Source organism: Aptenodytes patagonicus, chromosome 1, assembly GCF_965638725.1.
Source record: "Aptenodytes patagonicus chromosome 1, bAptPat1.pri.cur, whole genome shotgun sequence".
Lineage (NCBI taxonomy): Eukaryota > Metazoa > Chordata > Aves > Sphenisciformes > Spheniscidae > Aptenodytes > Aptenodytes patagonicus.
In genome coordinates, this window is record NC_134949.1 from 88,607,935 (window position 1) to 88,626,107 (window position 18,173).

The 18,173-nt window shown below is 39.7% G+C and overlaps 1 protein-coding gene and 1 pseudogene across 1 annotated transcript in view; one reads left to right on the plus strand and one right to left on the minus strand.

The window, feature by feature from the left end:
* MAN1A2 (mannosidase alpha class 1A member 2) overlaps positions 1 to 18,173 on the plus strand; it is a 158,387-nt gene that overhangs the window by 66,095 nt on the left and 74,119 nt on the right. Inside the window, exons 4-5 of the mRNA XM_076347531.1 lie at positions 3,548 to 3,666; positions 6,139 to 6,219. Coding sequence (XP_076203646.1) covers positions 3,548 to 3,666; positions 6,139 to 6,219 — 200 coding nt within the window. The remainder of the gene's footprint in view (positions 1 to 3,547; positions 3,667 to 6,138; positions 6,220 to 18,173) is intronic.
* On the minus strand, positions 12,689 to 14,556 carry LOC143155586 (signal peptide peptidase-like 2B; annotated as a pseudogene).

Genomic DNA, 18,173 nt, shown 5'->3' on the forward strand with positions numbered 1-18,173 from the left:
TTCCTGCTTTAGATTTCAGCTGCTGCTGTGCTGGTAGTGCAGTGCATTTTAAGATGGAGGAAGACAGCTATGACCAACATCACTGCCTGTTCTGGTTAGGTTGTGAACCTCAGCAGATACAAAAGAATTCAGCAGGTGTTATTTAGGAACAAATTAAGAATGACATCCTCTCCACATAGTCCTCCAAGAAAGAAGCTGAGAGCAATTAATGAATTTTACACTCTAACCCAACCTAGTGTAGCCCACAAATGGGTTTAAGTTGTACCTATCTTGAGCATGGGGCAGCCAAGGTGTTATGTTAAGTCTATTGTCCTCTGTGTTGCCTTATGTCCAGCTCTGCCCTCTATTCTTGTAGGCACAAGACTTCTGGGTATGAACTCTGCATTTTGGACTCTTCCCCCTCAGTGCCCAGGAGGGAATGACCTTGCTTTGTGCTGCCTGATTGACGCTAGAGGAGGAAGACTGGGTAGACAATCTGTTGCGAAATACTGACTTGTCATCTTTTGACCTTTTGGGAATGTGTTCAGCCAAAAAGGTTTAAAAAACAAAGATTGTTCTTCTGAGTCTACGTAAAGGAAGAAGTGCTGGTGTGCAGTTAGGATTAGTTACCATATGTTTAAGAAGAAAAAGGAAAAATAAACCAAATTTGGTTGAAATAGCATTTATATAGCATATGTATTTCTTATTCAGAAGTAGGCTATCCTTGGGAGACCACGGTAAGAAATAGTTGAGCTCTCGCATGGAGTCTAGAAGCTATAACCATACCAATCTGCACCTCAGAAACAGGCACCTGACACTGCTCAGGGAAGAAGCATGTGTGAGCAGAAGGGGCTTTGCTCAGTAATGTTTTGTTGGACGTTTGTGGGTCTAGGAAAGATAGACACAAAAGATGAGAGAAAGGGGCAAAAAGGCAGCAGGAGGGAGAGCTTAAACTTTTGGAGCATGGCCCATACAAAAGCTTAGAGTATGAACCTATGCCTCTAATTGACTCTTAGGGGCAAAAAATGCTGAGTAAGTCTGTTTTGCTCTGTCAGACTGCATTTTTTTCTGCGGCTGCAGACAACGCCAGAGAATCTTGTGTGAGGAGGTTGTCAGTCAACCCCTATTGGGGACTACTGGTTTAGGCGAGATTTCTATATATGGGGTTGAAGGCTCACTTTTAACACTGTGCGGATGAAAACAAATTTCTTGTCTGTATTTGGTGAAGTCGTGTTGTTCAGTCACTATGGGATGCATTAGGAAAACATGGACGTTTTTGCTCGATTCCGGGGAGAGCTCTGTTCCAGCAGTTCTAGCCTTTTTGCTCTCAGTCTCTGTCCAGATGCATCTATTGGATTTGTAAGATGGCAAAAATAATCATGGGCTTTTGCATTTCCATAGCTGCTCTTTCACGGTTCTGTGCGGAGAATGCCATGAAAAATCTTGTTTAAATTTGTATTTTTGAAGATATTTTCTGGAAGGCTGGAAAGCAGATAATTCTTGTGCCCAGCATAGTGCTGTCTCCCCTTGTGGGCACTTGAATATACTTCTGAGATCTAGAAAACTCTGGATGATTGTACAGTGGTGTCTGAACTCTTTTTCTGGGGTGGGGGGCCACAACACCAATCCATCCCTGTGCAATGTATTCTCCTCACCCCATGCCAATTATAGAATATGTGAGCTTACCAATGTGGTTATCACTGTGTTTAAGTTAGAAGGTTTTTATTTTTTGAAACTATTACAAGAGGATCTTTCAGGATTTCCCAAGGCTATTCGTTCAAACATCTTGTGTATTTGAAAATGTTATCAATGTGGTTTAAATAAAGGAACAGAGTGCCTTAGCAGTGTAACACATTCTACCTTCATGTCAGAAATACCTTGTCAGCTAATACTGGTTAGTCCTTGTGTCATGATCTGATTTGCATATTTAAGTGATAAGTTATCTAACTGTCACATTATGCTTATGAAAAGGTATGAAGTTAAGTGCATGCTGTAGCTCTGCTCAAAGCAACCTCCACTTCAGCACAAGCAGTGGAATTTTGTCACTTGGCTGAAGGTGTTAAACCTTACAGTACTTATGCACCACGGTGAATTCATTTCCTGAGAGTTATAGGTATGCCTGGTGGCCAGTTTGTCAAAGGATGTGTCTTTTTAATTAATCTTGCGAAAGGTAGTCTGTCCCGATCTGTACTTAATATTCTTAACAAACACCACTGACTTAAAACTTTCCATATTTAGTTTAAATTAATTAAAACAGATCCATGGCTATTTTTTAAGAAATAAGTTGGTGATCACTTTGTCATAGAGACTGTTGTGTTTAATTTTTACTATTCAGGGAAAGAAATCTCTGAAAATGGAATTAAGCTTGCATGTAAGTATCAGTCATTTAGGTGTGTAAAAGAAATACAATGAGGATGATGGCTTCATTCAGTTATTACTATGCTTGAGGGGGAAAAAAAATCTCTAAACATGTAAAAATTGGAAATGAATGAGTAGAAATGACCAAGCAGGAACACTGCACAGTAGAAATTCCATTATGGATGAAAAGCACATTAAAAAAAATAAAATTAGCTTAACTTGTTAGGAGACTACTGTCATTAAATTGCTAATCATATAGTTATTGTACTGTTTTATAGAATACTGGCATAAACAGTGGAATTGGGCTGTTTTCTTAGTGTGTGGGAAGTTTTACACACTCCATGAAAATAAATAAACCCATGGTAATTCTTGCCTTCCTCTAGAAACAAAGATGTCTGCCTACTAAGGGCAACAGCTTAGGTTGGGATGGCCTAAGGAGGTCAAGGCTAACATGGTCAGTGGCTAGCCACCTCTTCATCCTGTCTCCCTTGTACAAACCAATGAGTCACTCATTAATCAACTCTAAATTGCTGTTGCTTCAAGTGAATGGCGTTTTAGGGTAAAGCACGGTTGATTTTTATTTGGCTTTAAATGCTCCGCTTTAAATGGTGACAATTCAGGAATCCATTAGTGTGGGTCCCTGCAGGCTAGTGATGTGAACATCTTGGGGCTGTAGCTTTATCAGTCAAGCCAAGTCAGGGCATCCCTGCTCATCAGTCCATGCTTTCAGTGACTAGGTAGCTTCCGTAATTGCAAAACTTTGAACGTTCCAGCAGTAAATGTTGGGAAATGTAAGGCATTACTGCAAATACAGATTGCTTTATCTTGCATGTGCTTTTTTTAACACTTCTGTCCTAGGATTCCTAATAACTTTTTGAAGCTGAATGTCTCTCTGTCCTTTTTTTGTGTCAAAGTACAGTTGCTCATGTTCAGGTTAGGAAAGCAGATGAGAAGGGTTGGGTTTTTTTTCTGTCTTTAGTCTTCTTTTCTCCCCAGAAGCCAAACTGTGCCAGAGGACTGATGCTTTGAAAGAGAAGTGTGATCTTCTTATGTAGCTGCTAATTCCTTGCTCATTTTTATTATTCTTTGTGCTGTCATCTTTGTAGTAACTTTGCTTTGCTACTGCTTGGGTTATTTTCTCATGCTTGTGATGTTTAAGAAAAGTAATGAAATAATCACTTGTAATAGAAATCCTTCTTTTTGTGTGTAGGAAACTCACAAATGGGTGCTACCATAGTAGATGCATTGGATACTCTTTATATCATGGGGCTTCACGATGAATTCAGAGAAGGACAAGAGTGGATTGACAAAAATCTTGATTTCAGTGTGGTGAGTAGAGCTTGCCCTAATATTTCTCTAGTCCTTTTCGCAGTGGTGTTCTTGGGGGGAGATAGAAGAGGTCTTTCAGCTGGAATTTAAAAAACTTACAATTCAAAGTATCAGAAGTTCAGATGTAAGCTTTAGGGAAGTTCTCTGTGATTGTAACTTTATTTTGAAAAAAACAAAAACAACAAAACCACCACTCCAACCCTTTCACACTTTAATTATAAGTAAAGATAGATCTGTGTATTGTATTTTCAAAGTATGAATTATAATTGGATAATGGAAGAAAGGGAAAGTGGTCAGTGAGAACTAACAGGACAGCAGAAATGAAGGCAGAAAGATGAGGCTTTACTAGCTGATAGTAGTTGGAAATAACTGAGCTGTGAAAGACAATTTCCCCTCAAACCATGGTTACTTAACAATAAATTACTTAACAATACAATCTCTTCTTCTTCCATGTCCTTAAGATGTTTTAACATGAAGAATGCCACTTGAGTCATCGTAGTTTGCCTACAGGTTCTGAATCTATCACAAGAATTTCCCAGCTGGTCATACAGCATCTGACATTCTTCATGTGTGCAGAGTTTGGAAGCGTTAAATGGAAGAAATGGCTCTATTTTATCCTTGCTGATTAGTGTTCTTATTACTAATTTTGGGACTGTCACAGACTCTGTGACGGAATTTGTATTTCAATCCTTGGACTTGCCCTATGGTTCCAAAAATAATTTTTCATTCAGTAATGCACAAAATGAAATGTAGGTATACAGTCAGAATTGAGCAGATGCTTACTGTTGTTTTTATATTATATCCTACATTTCAGAAATTATTTGTTTGGGGTTTTTCCTTTTGTTTTATACATTGACTGTCTGGCAAACATTGAAGAAGTTCTACTCTGCTTTTTTCAGTTAGTGCCAGATAATTATTCAGTCTAAAACTGAAGACCCTAAATATATCAGAGACAGTGTAGACATAATGGTCCTGTTATGAGGGTGAACTAAATTACTTCCGTAACTTTTGTCTGATCTGAGGTAATCTCAATATAAATTTGCCAAATTAATCTAGGGTTTGGGTGGAAGAAATATACATGACCCACTGGGGTTCAATTACAGCTTGCTATGTATCAAAAAACATTTCTGAAAGTTAATGAGTTGTGTTATATGTTGTCTTATATATTGTCTTACATACACACCAGACTTGAGTAATTTCCTTATGGTTTGAAGTTTATAAATAAATACATAAATTTGTTCCTCTTCGATTCTTTTACTGGGAAATAGAAATAATTGGTTTCACTCTACACTATACCATTGCTTGTGTGATTCATGACTTTAATAAGTATTAAGTGGAATCGTATGCTGCATTATTGATATTTTTCTTATATCACCTGTATGTGAATAAAAATAAGTCTTTTACTAAAAACCTATATCTGGGAGTATTTCAAACTTTAGACATTTAATCATCAGTGCTATTCGAGGAAATCTTTAAAGTATTCATATAATCTTTCTGAAATAAGTAATATGTGCAAAATGCCTTTATTTTGGATACAAGCAAAATGCACACGATACAACCGCAGATGCCATAGAAATAGTGTGAAAGGAAAGACATGCCTATAAATATAATTTCAACTGTGTGCTGATTGGTGGGTCAACTTGTACAGTGTACGTTGTAGTGACTTTTCTGGATAAAAGGAAAAGTCTCCTTTATCTCAAAATCTTTTAATAAAACTACATTTCTGTGTCTAATGGGTTGAATGAAGAGAAGTTTAGGGGGGAGACAGGTAGGGTGTATGCAGGCAAAAGAGTGAATGGGGTGCAGAGGGAGGCAGAAAGATGTTAAAACTATCTAGTTCCTCTTAATTTTTCAGTGGGTTAAATGAGTCAAAAGATACTGGTGAATTTAGCCCAAGGATACTAATGTGGAGGAAGGCAGTAAAATAGTTTATTCTCTTGAGTTTCTCAGTGGTCTTGCAGTACTTGTTGTCATAACATTAAAAACATAAAGGCTATTCCTAGACAGAGACTATATTAAAATGGAGCTCTGAATTTGAGATTGCACATTGATAATTCAGGTTAAGAAAGCACATTACAGGAATTCTCTATTTTTCTACTTTATCCTGTAAACCCAGAAGACTTGGTGTTATGCTTAAACATAAGAGAAAAGATGCTGAATTATGGAAATGTACAGTCCTTGCCTTCTTTCCCACCATCCCCAAACAACATTAATTGCACATTGTGGTGATAATATGATTAGAGAGCAGGAGAAAAACTAATTTGATTTTTAAAAATCAGTTGAAGCTGTAACTAGAATTATCACTTGGTGTTGTGAAGATGTGCCCAGGAATTTCACTATGGATCTAGATACTGAAACAGTACAAACTCCTGCATGCAGATTGGTTTAGGGTATGTACTTGCCTCAGCCTTGATGATTTTTTTTCTTTGATTAGGGAGTTGGTTAATTATTTATTCTTTCTTCCTGTTCTAGAATTCCGAAGTGTCTGTTTTTGAGGTCAACATTCGCTTCATTGGCGGTCTTCTAGCAGCATACTACCTTTCAGGACAAGAGGTAAGGAGACTGGAAGGTGTCTGTGAAATTTAATGTATTCTAGCAAATGTTGCATATGAAGAATTTTCTAGAATATTGTTTTTTCAGTAAACTAATTTTACAGCAGTAAGTTGCCTAAAGTAACCAACTTAGAGTATGGAATCTTTAAAGCTTGTTTCTGTGGAGGTCTTGGCCAATTTAGGACCCTCTGTTAGTGCTTTGAAATGCTGCTTTTATCAAGATGTTTTCAAAAGGTATCCACTCAAGTAAACATCAGCCTGAAATGTCAAGTCACTAGCTTCTCATGCCAAAAATAACTTGTTTTGATATTCTGTAACTCCATGAAGGTAGAAATAATAGTTTTGTCACTTGTCCTGCAAGGCTGTAGATTTGGTTCACAAAAGCGCTACAAAATCTTCTTACCATTTTCTCAGTGACAAACTGAGAAGTTTCAAGCCAGTTTTGTCCCACGTTTGAAACTTCTATTAGAAAAGATTGGAGACTTATACTTCTGAGTGCTTATGCAAAGACATGCTTAGATTGAAAGGATGCATATACCCAAAGACTTGGAACCATGGACTTCTTTGGTCTAGCAGTAACATTGCTGTGACCTCTCACTTCACATACTCTTAACAAGGCTGGAGCCTGACCCAACCTACAGACTAAGTCATAGCTCTTATCTCACGTCTTACCAGCTACCTGTCTTTTGATCTATTGCCTATGTGTTTGATTTCTTTGTTTTTGTTTTATTTGTCATGTCCCTTCTGTAGCCCCTTACGTAAAACATTAAGCTTCCAGCCATATCTCATGGCTTAAGGTTTGATACACTTTCAGGTGTTCATATGTATCTTCCTCCTTTGTTTAGGGGAGCACCACATACGTATAAACAAGTTCTCAGGGATTTTAAGCCTGCAGCCCTAAAAATAACCAGGAGAAAACCCCATATTTGTTGGCTCTTTAGGTCTTTGGCATCATCCCAGGATCTGTGAATTTTCTCTTGTAGGAGTGTCTTCTTTTTGGAAGAAGAGCTTAGTGGCAAAGCAAAAACCCAATGTATTTCTTGAAAGAAATTGCTAGTTTATTTTTTGTCAAGTACTACTGCTTCACCTTCTTTGCTGTCCACACTCTCCAAGCTGCCCGTCTGCAGAGGGATCAGCTGCAGGCAGTCCTTTCTGCTACACTGATTCACGTGGTCTGTTATAGGAGGCCCAAAGGAAAGGAGAAGCACATAATTTTGCCCCTCTTTCCTTTAGCAACTGAAGAGCTGACCTTGCGTTCGTGACAGTGAGCCTTTTTCTGCCTCCAGAATCTGTCAGGCTTAGGTCTTCCATCAGTTTCCTCATAGCTCAGTAAGGATTTTACCCTCAAGGAGTGATCCTATTCCCCAGTGTTACAAGTCAGCCTTTTAAATTGGTTGCTGTGGCACCTCTTCAGGAAGACAGTCTTTGTAGCAGCTACCACTTGTGTTAGAGTAGTGGTGAAATTCAAGCCCTGTTAGTTTACACTTCTGTCCTAACAAAAGAAGGCATAAAAATCACTGAATGATCAACCCAAATATTAACTTGAGGCAGCTTCTGAACTTCATCTAGGTCAGCACTATTAACCTACCAGTTTTCTTTTGAAGGCCCCCAGAACAGAAGCTATCTTTTGCTGTCAGACATAAGCAAGGAAAAATGTTGGTGTCTTTATTTCTGAAGCAAAGAAGTTTCATGGAGAGCAGTCTGAGCTGCATGTGCTTTCCAACTTGTGCCAAGGAGCAGCTGAAGTAGCTAAGCTGGAACCGTTAGAAGTAGTCATGGTAGTTCCTACTGTAGTGCAAGTGACCTCAGCAGCAAGTTGAAGGATTCTTCCTTTCCAGAAATCTGTATTTCTGTTGCTTGGAGCTCAGATCACATTAAGTACTATGTGATCACTGAAGCCTTCAAGCATTGAGTAGAGCAGGCCCACATCATCTTTTCAGCTAGGAACATTGATCCTGTCTCTGGATAACTTACTCAAACTGGAGCATGCTCCTTGGAGTCATCTACCGTGAATATGAAAATCCTCAGAGAAAGAGCAAAGATCACGCATCAGTAGCTGGATTGTTTGTATAGATCCAGACCTGTGCACAAGCCCCTTAACAAGAACTTTTTTGGCCCAATATGCAGATGGGTGCAGCCAAACACTGCCAAAACACATGCTTCGCCTGCATTTTTAAAGCTGAGTATTCCGTTTCCTTTCAGCTGTTTCTAACCACTTGGTAGAGTCAGAACAAGCTCCTTTGCTTAAAGAGTTTTCATCAACACATTTTATTTCTTTCCTTCTTAGAAATCTTTTACCCTCTGTCTTTCCTAAATTTTGGCCACTGGGCTGACTCTTTTGTTTTTAAAAATATTTTTATGGCATCAGTCTCTCCAATGGACTTTAAATGCTTCATGACTTGTGGTAGAAGATTATTCCTGTGAAGTGTTCATATGCATTATCTTTATTTTCCAAAAGAAGAACTCCTAAAAAAGTGTTCAGACTGCATTTCTTTCAAAATAGTGTGGCAGATAGGACTGCTTCTGGTACCTGAGAGACTACTTCATTTGCCAAGTTGGATGGTTTCTTGGCAATTTGTTGGTGTGGATAAGACAAGCAAGGGAACTTGAGGTTTTCCAGTAATTTCAGTAATTTCAGTTTTCAGAACCCAGGAGAGAGGCACCTGCCTCTGAGAACTCCTTGGAGTTGGAAACAGGTTTGTTTGAGATGTGATTTCCAATCTGGTCTTCTCTCTTCTGTTCCCAAGAAGGGAAGGTATTCCTTAGCTCAGGATTGGGGCATGCTTAATTTCTTCTTTTTACTGCATTCAGACATCTGAGGAGACACTTCCTAGGCTTGCCTGTCTTAGCAGTGGCTGATCCCAAGTGTTTGGATGTTTTCCCTGATCAGGTTGTGAACGTGCACGTGGGCTTATGCCTCTAAGGGAGTCTCTATCTACTGGTAGGTATCCTCCCTTTGTTCATCAAGCTATCATTTACTTGCTTGTATTCCCTTCCCACACCTTCTTGATATTCCAATCCTCATCTCCCTTCCTCCAAGCCTCTACTTCTCTTAAGACTGTTGCTAGATACTGGTTTAGAAGGTTTTCATACTAATTTCCATACTTTTGCGTGTCTTGTCTGATGTATTGAAAAATAGGTCCAATACAATGAACAGGTTGCTTGGAATTAATTCTGGTTTTCCCCTTTTAATTTATATAAATTCTGCTTAGGTCTGCAACAAGAGTTACTGCTGTTTGGTGACAGGTATAAAAGCCGTTCTTATTTCGACTCCTATCACTTAGTGCTGTTAAAGGTGCTAGAATGACAACCATAAAAGAAAGTGTCCAAGACTCAGCATCAGCTGTGGAAGTTCAATCATTTTTAAGTGACCACATTTGGAGAATTTGATAGTCAGCATGGTTTATCTATATGCTTTTGCCCTTTGTATGGAGAGGGTAATTGTGCTTGATAGGATTTTATCTGATTATGAGTCATAATGGTAGATATTGATCATAGTTTTTAAGTACAGCTGGCTATTAATTTAGATAAAATTGTCCTGTTTAAGGCTCTTAGTGGAAACATGTTAGTTTTGAAAAATTATTTAGCATGTCTAGTGGCACGACTCTGGTCTCCATGCTATATTTTAGCTGCCATGTTACTGGTATTACTGAGAGGAACATAACTGTGATCATGGTTTTAATGGTACTGGTTACAGTTGATGGTAAAACTTTAAACCTTTCATACTAAGATTGTGGGTATTGCTGTCCCTTCTTTCAGTAAGAGTTCCCTCTTACTCACTGCAGTGGATGGGGGAATAATGAAATATCTCTCCCTTAAAACCAAAAAAAAGCCACTGTTTTTAGCAACTGACAACTTGGCTTAAAATGCTGTAGGCTTGTCCTGTCCAGTGCTGAGTCACAGGCCTTTCTTTGTGAAACATGACACTTGTGAATTTTTTAACAGCTCAGCCTTTTACATGTGGGAATTTCTGCTGGACTTTCTTGAGTGATGAGCATGTAAAGCTAAAGTTTGAGGAGGATGCGTTTTCATGTCCCTTTGGCCAAATGTCTTGGTTGTCTTGCCTCACTCTATCTTTCTGTTGATGTAGAGAGATAAAATTGTTTCTCTGTCTAACGGGCAGTTCTCCTGATTTGGGGAAAATCACCATCTTTCTCCATTTTTCCATGTCAGAATGCCTTTTGAATAGAAGAAAATCAAGGTATGCCTGTGAAACTTGACACAGTGGAAAATCTGCCCATGCATTCTGTTTCAGTCTTCTCAAGTTGAAACAACACTAAGGTTTATCTGGTGGCAGGGGTAGTAGGTCTGCAATCTGGGAGGCCCTTGTTTAAATCCTCTGCACAATAACTTTTTCCTGGCTGATCATGGACAGACCATCTGGTGTCTGACTAGGTGTATATTATCAGATCTAAGAGTGTGCCTTCTTTGTCTCAGCTCCTACGTAGGAATGAGGTCCCAATCTGTCATTGCTTTTGAGATTCTTGGGGGTTTTTTTTGAAGCTTTGAGCCTGTGGCTTTTCTCCAAAGTACATTATTGAAATATATAATGAATATATGCTAAAATAGTGGAATATAGAATCATAGAATGGTTGGGATGGAAGGTTTAAACCTTGGGTTTAAAGATCATCTAGTCCAACCCCCCTGCCATGGGCAGGGACATCTTTCACTAGATCAGATTCCTCAAAGCCCTGTCTGAGCTGACTTTGAACACTTCCAAGGACGGGGCATCCACAACTTCTCTGGGCAACCTGCTCCAGGGTCTCACCACCCTCATCGTAAAAAAACTTATTCCTTATATCCAGTCTAAACCTACCCTCTTTCAGTCTTAAAACCATTGCCCCTTCTCCGGTCGCTACAGGCCGTGGTAAAAAGCCTCTCTCCATCTTTCTTTATAAGCCCCCTTTATATATTGAAAGGCCACTATAAGGTTTCCCCAGAGCCTTCTCTTCTCCAAGCTTGAACAATCCCAACTCTCTCAGCCTTTCCTCATAGGAGAGGTGTTCCAGTCCTCTGATAGTTTTTGTGGCCCTCCTCTGGACCCGCTCTAACAGGTCCATGCCTTTCTTGTACTGGGGACCCCAGAGCTGGGTGCAGTACTGGGGACCCCAGTACAAGTGGGGTATACTGTATACTGGAATTTTTTTTTTAAATCATATTGTCAAACCAAAGAAAGAAAAAGAGACTTGATAAAAAGCGGAAGGGAAAAAGCGTGAGATCTCCTGGGGGTGCTCTATGTCCTGGCAGGCTCTCTTGTATTTTGCTGTATGCCAGAGGTTTCTTCCCAAGTTTCCACTGAGCAACCAATACAAAGTGTTTACTTCACTCATTATTATTCCTTATTAAACTGTATCTTAATAGGCATAATCGCTAAGTACCTAAATCTCTAAATAGGAAGTGCAAAATTCATTGTGCCTGTACTCAACCAGAAGCTACTAATTAAATATTTTTGCAGGTACAGGGTTTAGGAGAGTTGCTTAGTAGAAAGTGGCTGGGAGCCATACTGTGAGAACTAGGCACTCCTTTTCTCCACCCCAGGTTATGATAGAATGGATAAAATTTTTACATTTTGCATTTTGATCAAAAAGGAAGCATGCTCTTGTAGTTAAGGTGTGTGAACTACAAGTTTTCCACCTTCTGAGTTCACAGGCACCACCGTGCTTCCTCTTTTCCATCTGTCAAATGGAGTTAACAGGCCAAATTAACATACTGGTAGTAAAATATATAATGACTTCTTATCTAAATTGAGTCGGACTGTTTCTTAGTAATCCCTGCAACAATCCTTTAACTTCTATAGGAACTAGACATGGTCTTCATTATGCTTGGGGAGGACTGTGATATAGTTGATAATATAACAGAAATAAGTAGAAATGAAACGTTCCATATGCCTACTTTGGAGTAAACATTGAGTATATCAGCTTAGGATGAAAATCAGCCTTACATGAATTAAAAAACAGAAACAAAAAAACCCAAAACAAAACAAAAAATGCAGCCACAAAAAAAAAATTGTTGCTTAAGAGTATTATTTTCTCTCATTCATCATCCTGGCACAAATATAATTTTTGTCTTTAGTTATGAATCCATGGTTTTTTATAGTTTTCAATGATGCTTATCAAGGCATTGTTTAGCATTTTCCCTAGAACAGTAGGTTCCTTTATGTTTATTCCAAGTTAATTCCTTAGACTTACTGTATAAGAATGTTTTGTTCTTTATGGTATCTTTAACTTCTTATCCAACACTAATAAAATAGAATATCTTGATATCACTCCATTGTACGTAATAGCGTCAGGATAGAAATGCTTAATGAAAGAGTATCCTGTATACACAGAGATCAGAAGAAGATAAAGCACTTCACAAAAAAAGGACGCTATTGCAAGTTACACTTTTATTATTAGATTGGAGCTGTCTGTTCATACAGTCTTTTAAAGTCTCTTTCCAGGGAGGTTCCTCTGTTACCTGGAAGTCAGCCATTATTGTATAGCTGGTTTCTCAGGATGTGGCTCTGGAATTCTTTCATCTCCCATGGTGTCTATCCAGTTCTCTGATTTAAGATTTTGTTCAAGATCAGTCATGTTTGGTGCTTGCTTTTTCTCTGGGTAACACAAGGTTTTCTTTTCACTATGTATGTTGGTATTGGTAAATTCTTTTTTTCAACGCAAATTATCTAATTGTTCTTTATTGGGTATATGATTGATTGTATGTTCTTCCACTTCTTTCAGTCACATTTGTGGATCTGTGGGCATCAGGGTAAATGATACTGATTTCTGAGGGAGGACAAGGAGGGCTGCTTTGTAAAATCATTGCCTGTCCAAAACGCTCTCAACTCCTGGCGCAAAAAAGCAACAGCCAGGCAAGCAGTAAGAACGAATAGCACCAAGTAGAAAAGAGCCGGCTGATCTTTCTGCGTTAATGCTGAAACAACAAAGCTTGCCAACAGACCACAGCTATAAGCTGCAGTAGAAGTTACAAAATAGATCCGTGACAAGTGTGCCTGAATGTCAAATTTGTGAGAGTAGGCTACCAGGAGACCGGGAATTACAATGTCCTTAAGGCCTGGGACAGTAAAAGGTCTGTCAAACCTGATGTAGGGTACCATGCTGGAATCTTCAGCAGAAATGGGATTTTCTCGTGGTGTGCTGAATCAAATGGTCCAAGAGCTATAATTTCCATTATGCTGTCCCCACACCTGCTTAGTGAAGGAGCGATAAGTACAAGGTAGGTATCATAAACCAACGATGCCAGCGGAAACAAGCTGCAGTTCTTTATGTTGTTGTCGTGGTTTAACTTCAGTCGGCAACTAAGCACCACGCAGCCGCTCGCTCACTCCCCCCCCACCCGGTGGGATGGGGGAGAGAATTGGAAGAGCACAAGTTAGAAAAAACTCGTGGGTTGAGATAAAAACAGTTTAATAATTGAAATAAAATGATAATAATAATATGATAATAATAATAATAATACACAAAGCAAGTGATGCACAGTACAATTGCTCACCACCCGCCGACCGATGCCCAGCCAGTCCCCGAGCAGCGGCCCCCCCGGCCAGCTTTCCCCAGTTTATGTACTGAGCATGACGTCACATGGTATGGAATGTTTCTTCGGCCAGTTTGGCTGTGCCCCCTCCCAGCTTCTTGTGCACCTTCAGCCTTCTCAGTCGGTAGAACATGGGAAGCTGAAAAGTCCTTGGCTAGTGTAAGCATTACCTAGCAACAACTAAAACATCGGTGCGTTATCAACTTTGTTCTCATCCTAAATCCAAAACACTGTACCAGCTACTAGAAAAGAAATTAACTCTATCCCTGCCGAAACCAGGACAGTTGTCTGTGTGAACTTCTTTGAGCTCATAAAGGCAGATAGAGATTCCTAGAGCATCTTGCAGGACCCAGGCCCACTGTTCCTCATTTCTGAAGACCATCCAAAAGACAGCAGTGAAGATGCTGAACCCTGCTAGGAGCAGTTTCTTCACTTCCAAGCCTTTGTGAAGACACTGTAAATGAACTTTCTGCTCTCCAAATGGGAGTTTGTTCAAGGAAGGAGAGAGACAGCTGTAGAGCCCAAGTGGTGCATATATGCAGAATTAATTAAACACACTCTTAATTAAACACACTAAATGATCATAGGAGCAATAAAGCATAAGCAAGATAAAGGACAATGTTGCTGTGTTTTCACAAAATATGTTTTCACAAATAACGAAGATACCAGAGTTGGTTGCTGTGTGTTCAAAATCCTCTGGTTTTTTACAGTTGTATTTGATGAATTGCTGTCATTTCTCCTCTATGGCTCCTGCCCAATAGCCTCCAACAGTGACTATACCCACTGCTAGAATGAACATGATACTCATATTACATGCCAAATGTCTGTCCAGCTTCTTAAGGAATAGATAGGTAAAGTCCAAATTTTTGAGCAAATCTACAGGAATAGTAATCTCTTCACAGTAATCCCAATCGTAGGCATGTCCACTGTCTCTGGATACTGTGGCATCTCCCCTGAGGGTTAATAATCCTTGAGTACCATTTATTCCCTGGAGCTCTCAAAGAAGTTGCAGTTGCCCTTTCTTTCTGAGGCCCCTGCCATCACCATCATCCTCACCAAAGAAGGAAGGAAGACAACGTAAGGCTGAGAAGGTGAATTTCTGATGGGGCTGGAACCAGCAAGGCTGGCTATCCCTGCTCTTCAGGAAGTCTCCCCGGTAAGAAGGGACTAGGAAGCAGTAATCTCCTCCTATCTCTGGGATAACTTTGAGTCCAATTTGCTGAGTCAGCATTTGCAGGAGAAACAAGAGCAGCAGGAGCGGAATAAGCAGTGCCACTATCTTCATGGTATTCTCCATGCTTGGGACTTCTTATTCATTCCTTGCTTCAAGAAAGTTTCTGTCTTTCCAGAGTGACTCGGCATACTTCCTTGTTACATAGCCAGTCCTAGCCAAGCAGAAACGAGCCCCATCCACTGATTGTTACAGAGTTGTCTGCATCTCCCCAGCTGAGGAAGGAGTCTCCTGCATTCTACATGCCAAGTCTGCCCCTTTGCCATGGCTACAGTCCCCACCCTTTTCCGTGGCAGGGTGTGGCTCACCATGGTGGCAAGCAGTCATCGCTGTGGACACCTTCTGGGGCTTTGTGTCACCCAGGGCGGGTTGGTAAACTCCTTCAAATAGCAGCTTTTCTCATAGTCACTTCTCTCCCCTTCTTATGGCTGTGTGAATTGGAAGATGAAGTCCTTTGATATTAGACTTTCACTAATAAATCTTATTTCAATTTGTAGTACCTTCAAAAACTTTCAGCCTTGGTTAAGGATTTTGGTGTTTCCCCTCTGTGTTCCTGGCATGCTTTATTTTCTGCTCTCTCATGTTGTGTGTGTGTGTGTGTGTGTTAGGAGTTGAGCGAGATCCTGTGTCTACTGAGAGCAGGAAACAAAATTCTCTGATGTTGAGAGAAAGTACCTGGAGCAAGCATATCCAGGCACTTGCTGGAGCATCCATGTCTCCAGGTAGGAGAAGGCAGAATGCAAAATGCAGGTTGTTGTCAGGAGGCTGAAGAGACGTAGTTAACACCGACTGAGAGTCAGAGGAACATGGTGTTACATGGATTTCTTTTGTTTCACTGCAGACTTTGTTTCAGGTACCTAGATTTTATCCAAATTAAGATGGATCCTTTAAATGTGTGGTTTTCCCTGCCTTTCTGAGCTTTGCCTTTGGGAAGCTCGATTCTTTCAGCCTGAATAACTCAGGGCAGTTGAGAACGTATTTAACAAATTTTGATTTGAATTATTTTAAACATGACATCACTTTCTGTAGTTAATGTTTGGCATAATCTGAATTGTGTCTGTATAGATGAGGGCTTTATTTACATGTTTTTGTACTATTTCTTTAATGCTCGTTTCAGTGGGTAAGCCTGTTTTTCTTCTGATCCTCATAAGTTATTGCTTGTTTTGCTATGCTTGCTCTGTGGGTTTTTTAATTGTATCACAGGCTCTAGAATGCATCTTCTAAGATGGTTGTTTTGAGTATGGGTTTTCCCCCAAAGAAGTGTGTGTGCTGACTGTAGTACAGTGCTACAGCCACTCCTCTGTTGCAGATCTGAGATGGTCAGTAGGTCACAGAGTGCTTAGGAAGTATTGTTCTGTCCTGCAAATGCATGAAATGCAAGCCCAACCAGAGGGCAGATCACAGGGGAAGAGCTAGTCGTCACTAGTAGCTTCTGTGCAGGATCCTTGGCAGGTGCGTCTAACACCTATCTTCATATGCACCCAGGATGAACCTTCTGTTCTTAATCTTTTCTGTAAAGTGATACTGGGCATGTGCCCTGTAAATGTTCATTCGTGAAAGTTTACAGTATTCTTGTGAGAGTCCGTGTTGTCACTTCAGTAATTGAGTAGTGGATGGACTTATGGATAAAATGCTGGAGATATTAACTGGATTTGGGGTGCTTCGATGAACAGAAGTATGACTGTACCTTTTCTCAGCAATTAGCAATCTGAGAGCTTATGGCCCTCACTTACAGATTAGAGTCCTTAAAGCTTCTGAAAATTCAGCACATTTTCTGAAGGAAGATGAGCCAGAAAAAGGAATGCTGTAGCTAGCGGTGGTCTCTAAAAAGTCAGATTTAACTCTCTTGACTAGCATCTTATAGGAAGTTTGTAATAAAACCAAACATTGAGCCCATGGCTTCTGGGTTCCTCCCCGCAAAAATTCAGCTGCAGCTGTTTGTGGCAGGATTTGGGGGTTGTTTCCAGTTCTTGAGTATGTTCTGGGTTGTAAAGAAAGCCAAGTGACTGAGAATGAGGATTAGTAAGTGATACTTACATGCTTTGCCTAGAGCTCATTTGCTAGCAGTCCATAAAGAGACTTGTAAGGTGTGCAGGAGTAACCCCATCTTGCCTTTACAGTAACTAAGCATCTTATCTGGTGTGAAGAGCATTTGTCTGTGGAGAGACTGCACAAGGTACCTGTTGACTGCTTGCTTTTTTTCATGAAGTGGAGCTTCACAAATCATTAAAACTCCCGGTGTGACTGGTAGTGGTAAATAAAACATTCATGCTAGCAATAATGTGCGGAATGATAGAAGCCCAGAGATGAATAGAGGGTCAGTTGTTGTGTGGAGTACATGGCTGTGCTCGAGAAACGGTGTCAAGTAAGGAAAACAAAGTGAATATTATTCTAACGGCTGTTGTGTGATAGTGGCAGGAGGACACTTACACCATTATGACAAAATGTTCTTGTCTGCTGCAGATTTATTAATACAATAAAAAGGATAGGTTATTGTTTTATTTTTGTTGAACAAAGTTACTTATGGTATTTGCAATATGAAAAAAAGACTAAAGATTTACTGTGTTTACCTTTACCAGCCTTAGATATAAAGCAGTTCCTTTACATGATTGTCTTTCTCATCTTTATAAACACCATCAAAATGACATACCTTTCTGGGCAAGATAATATAATTTGCATGTATAAATCGAGCCTGAAATCTGTCATTTAAAATAGAGAGCGAGGGCTGTTCAGTACTTGATACTCTGTTAACAGATAATCAAACTAATCCTTTCCAGGAAACTGACAGGCAGCATCTCTTCTGTTCAGGAAGACTCCTTAGTAAAATTATATGCCAATGGATATCCCCAAAAACTGACCTAAATATATAAAGTATAGGTCTTCAGTAAGCAAGACAGTATATCTTGTGAACTGGTTTCACAGAAGTCTTGACTGTACCTATGGAGGGGCTTACCTAAATTAGGATTTCAAATGTTTAAAATCTTGGAAGAGATAATGGCATTGTGTACGTCCTATTCAATAAAGATGAGAATTCAGTTTGTTGCCAGGAGATGAGCTGCTTATTCATCAGTGGTCGTGACAGCTCACTGGTCTCTTAACAGGACACAGCCTGGAAAAAAAAAAAAAAATCTTTTTTTCTTGAGTTTTAAAGCATTGTCACGTATTGGACATTGCCACTGCTCACTGCAGTGCAG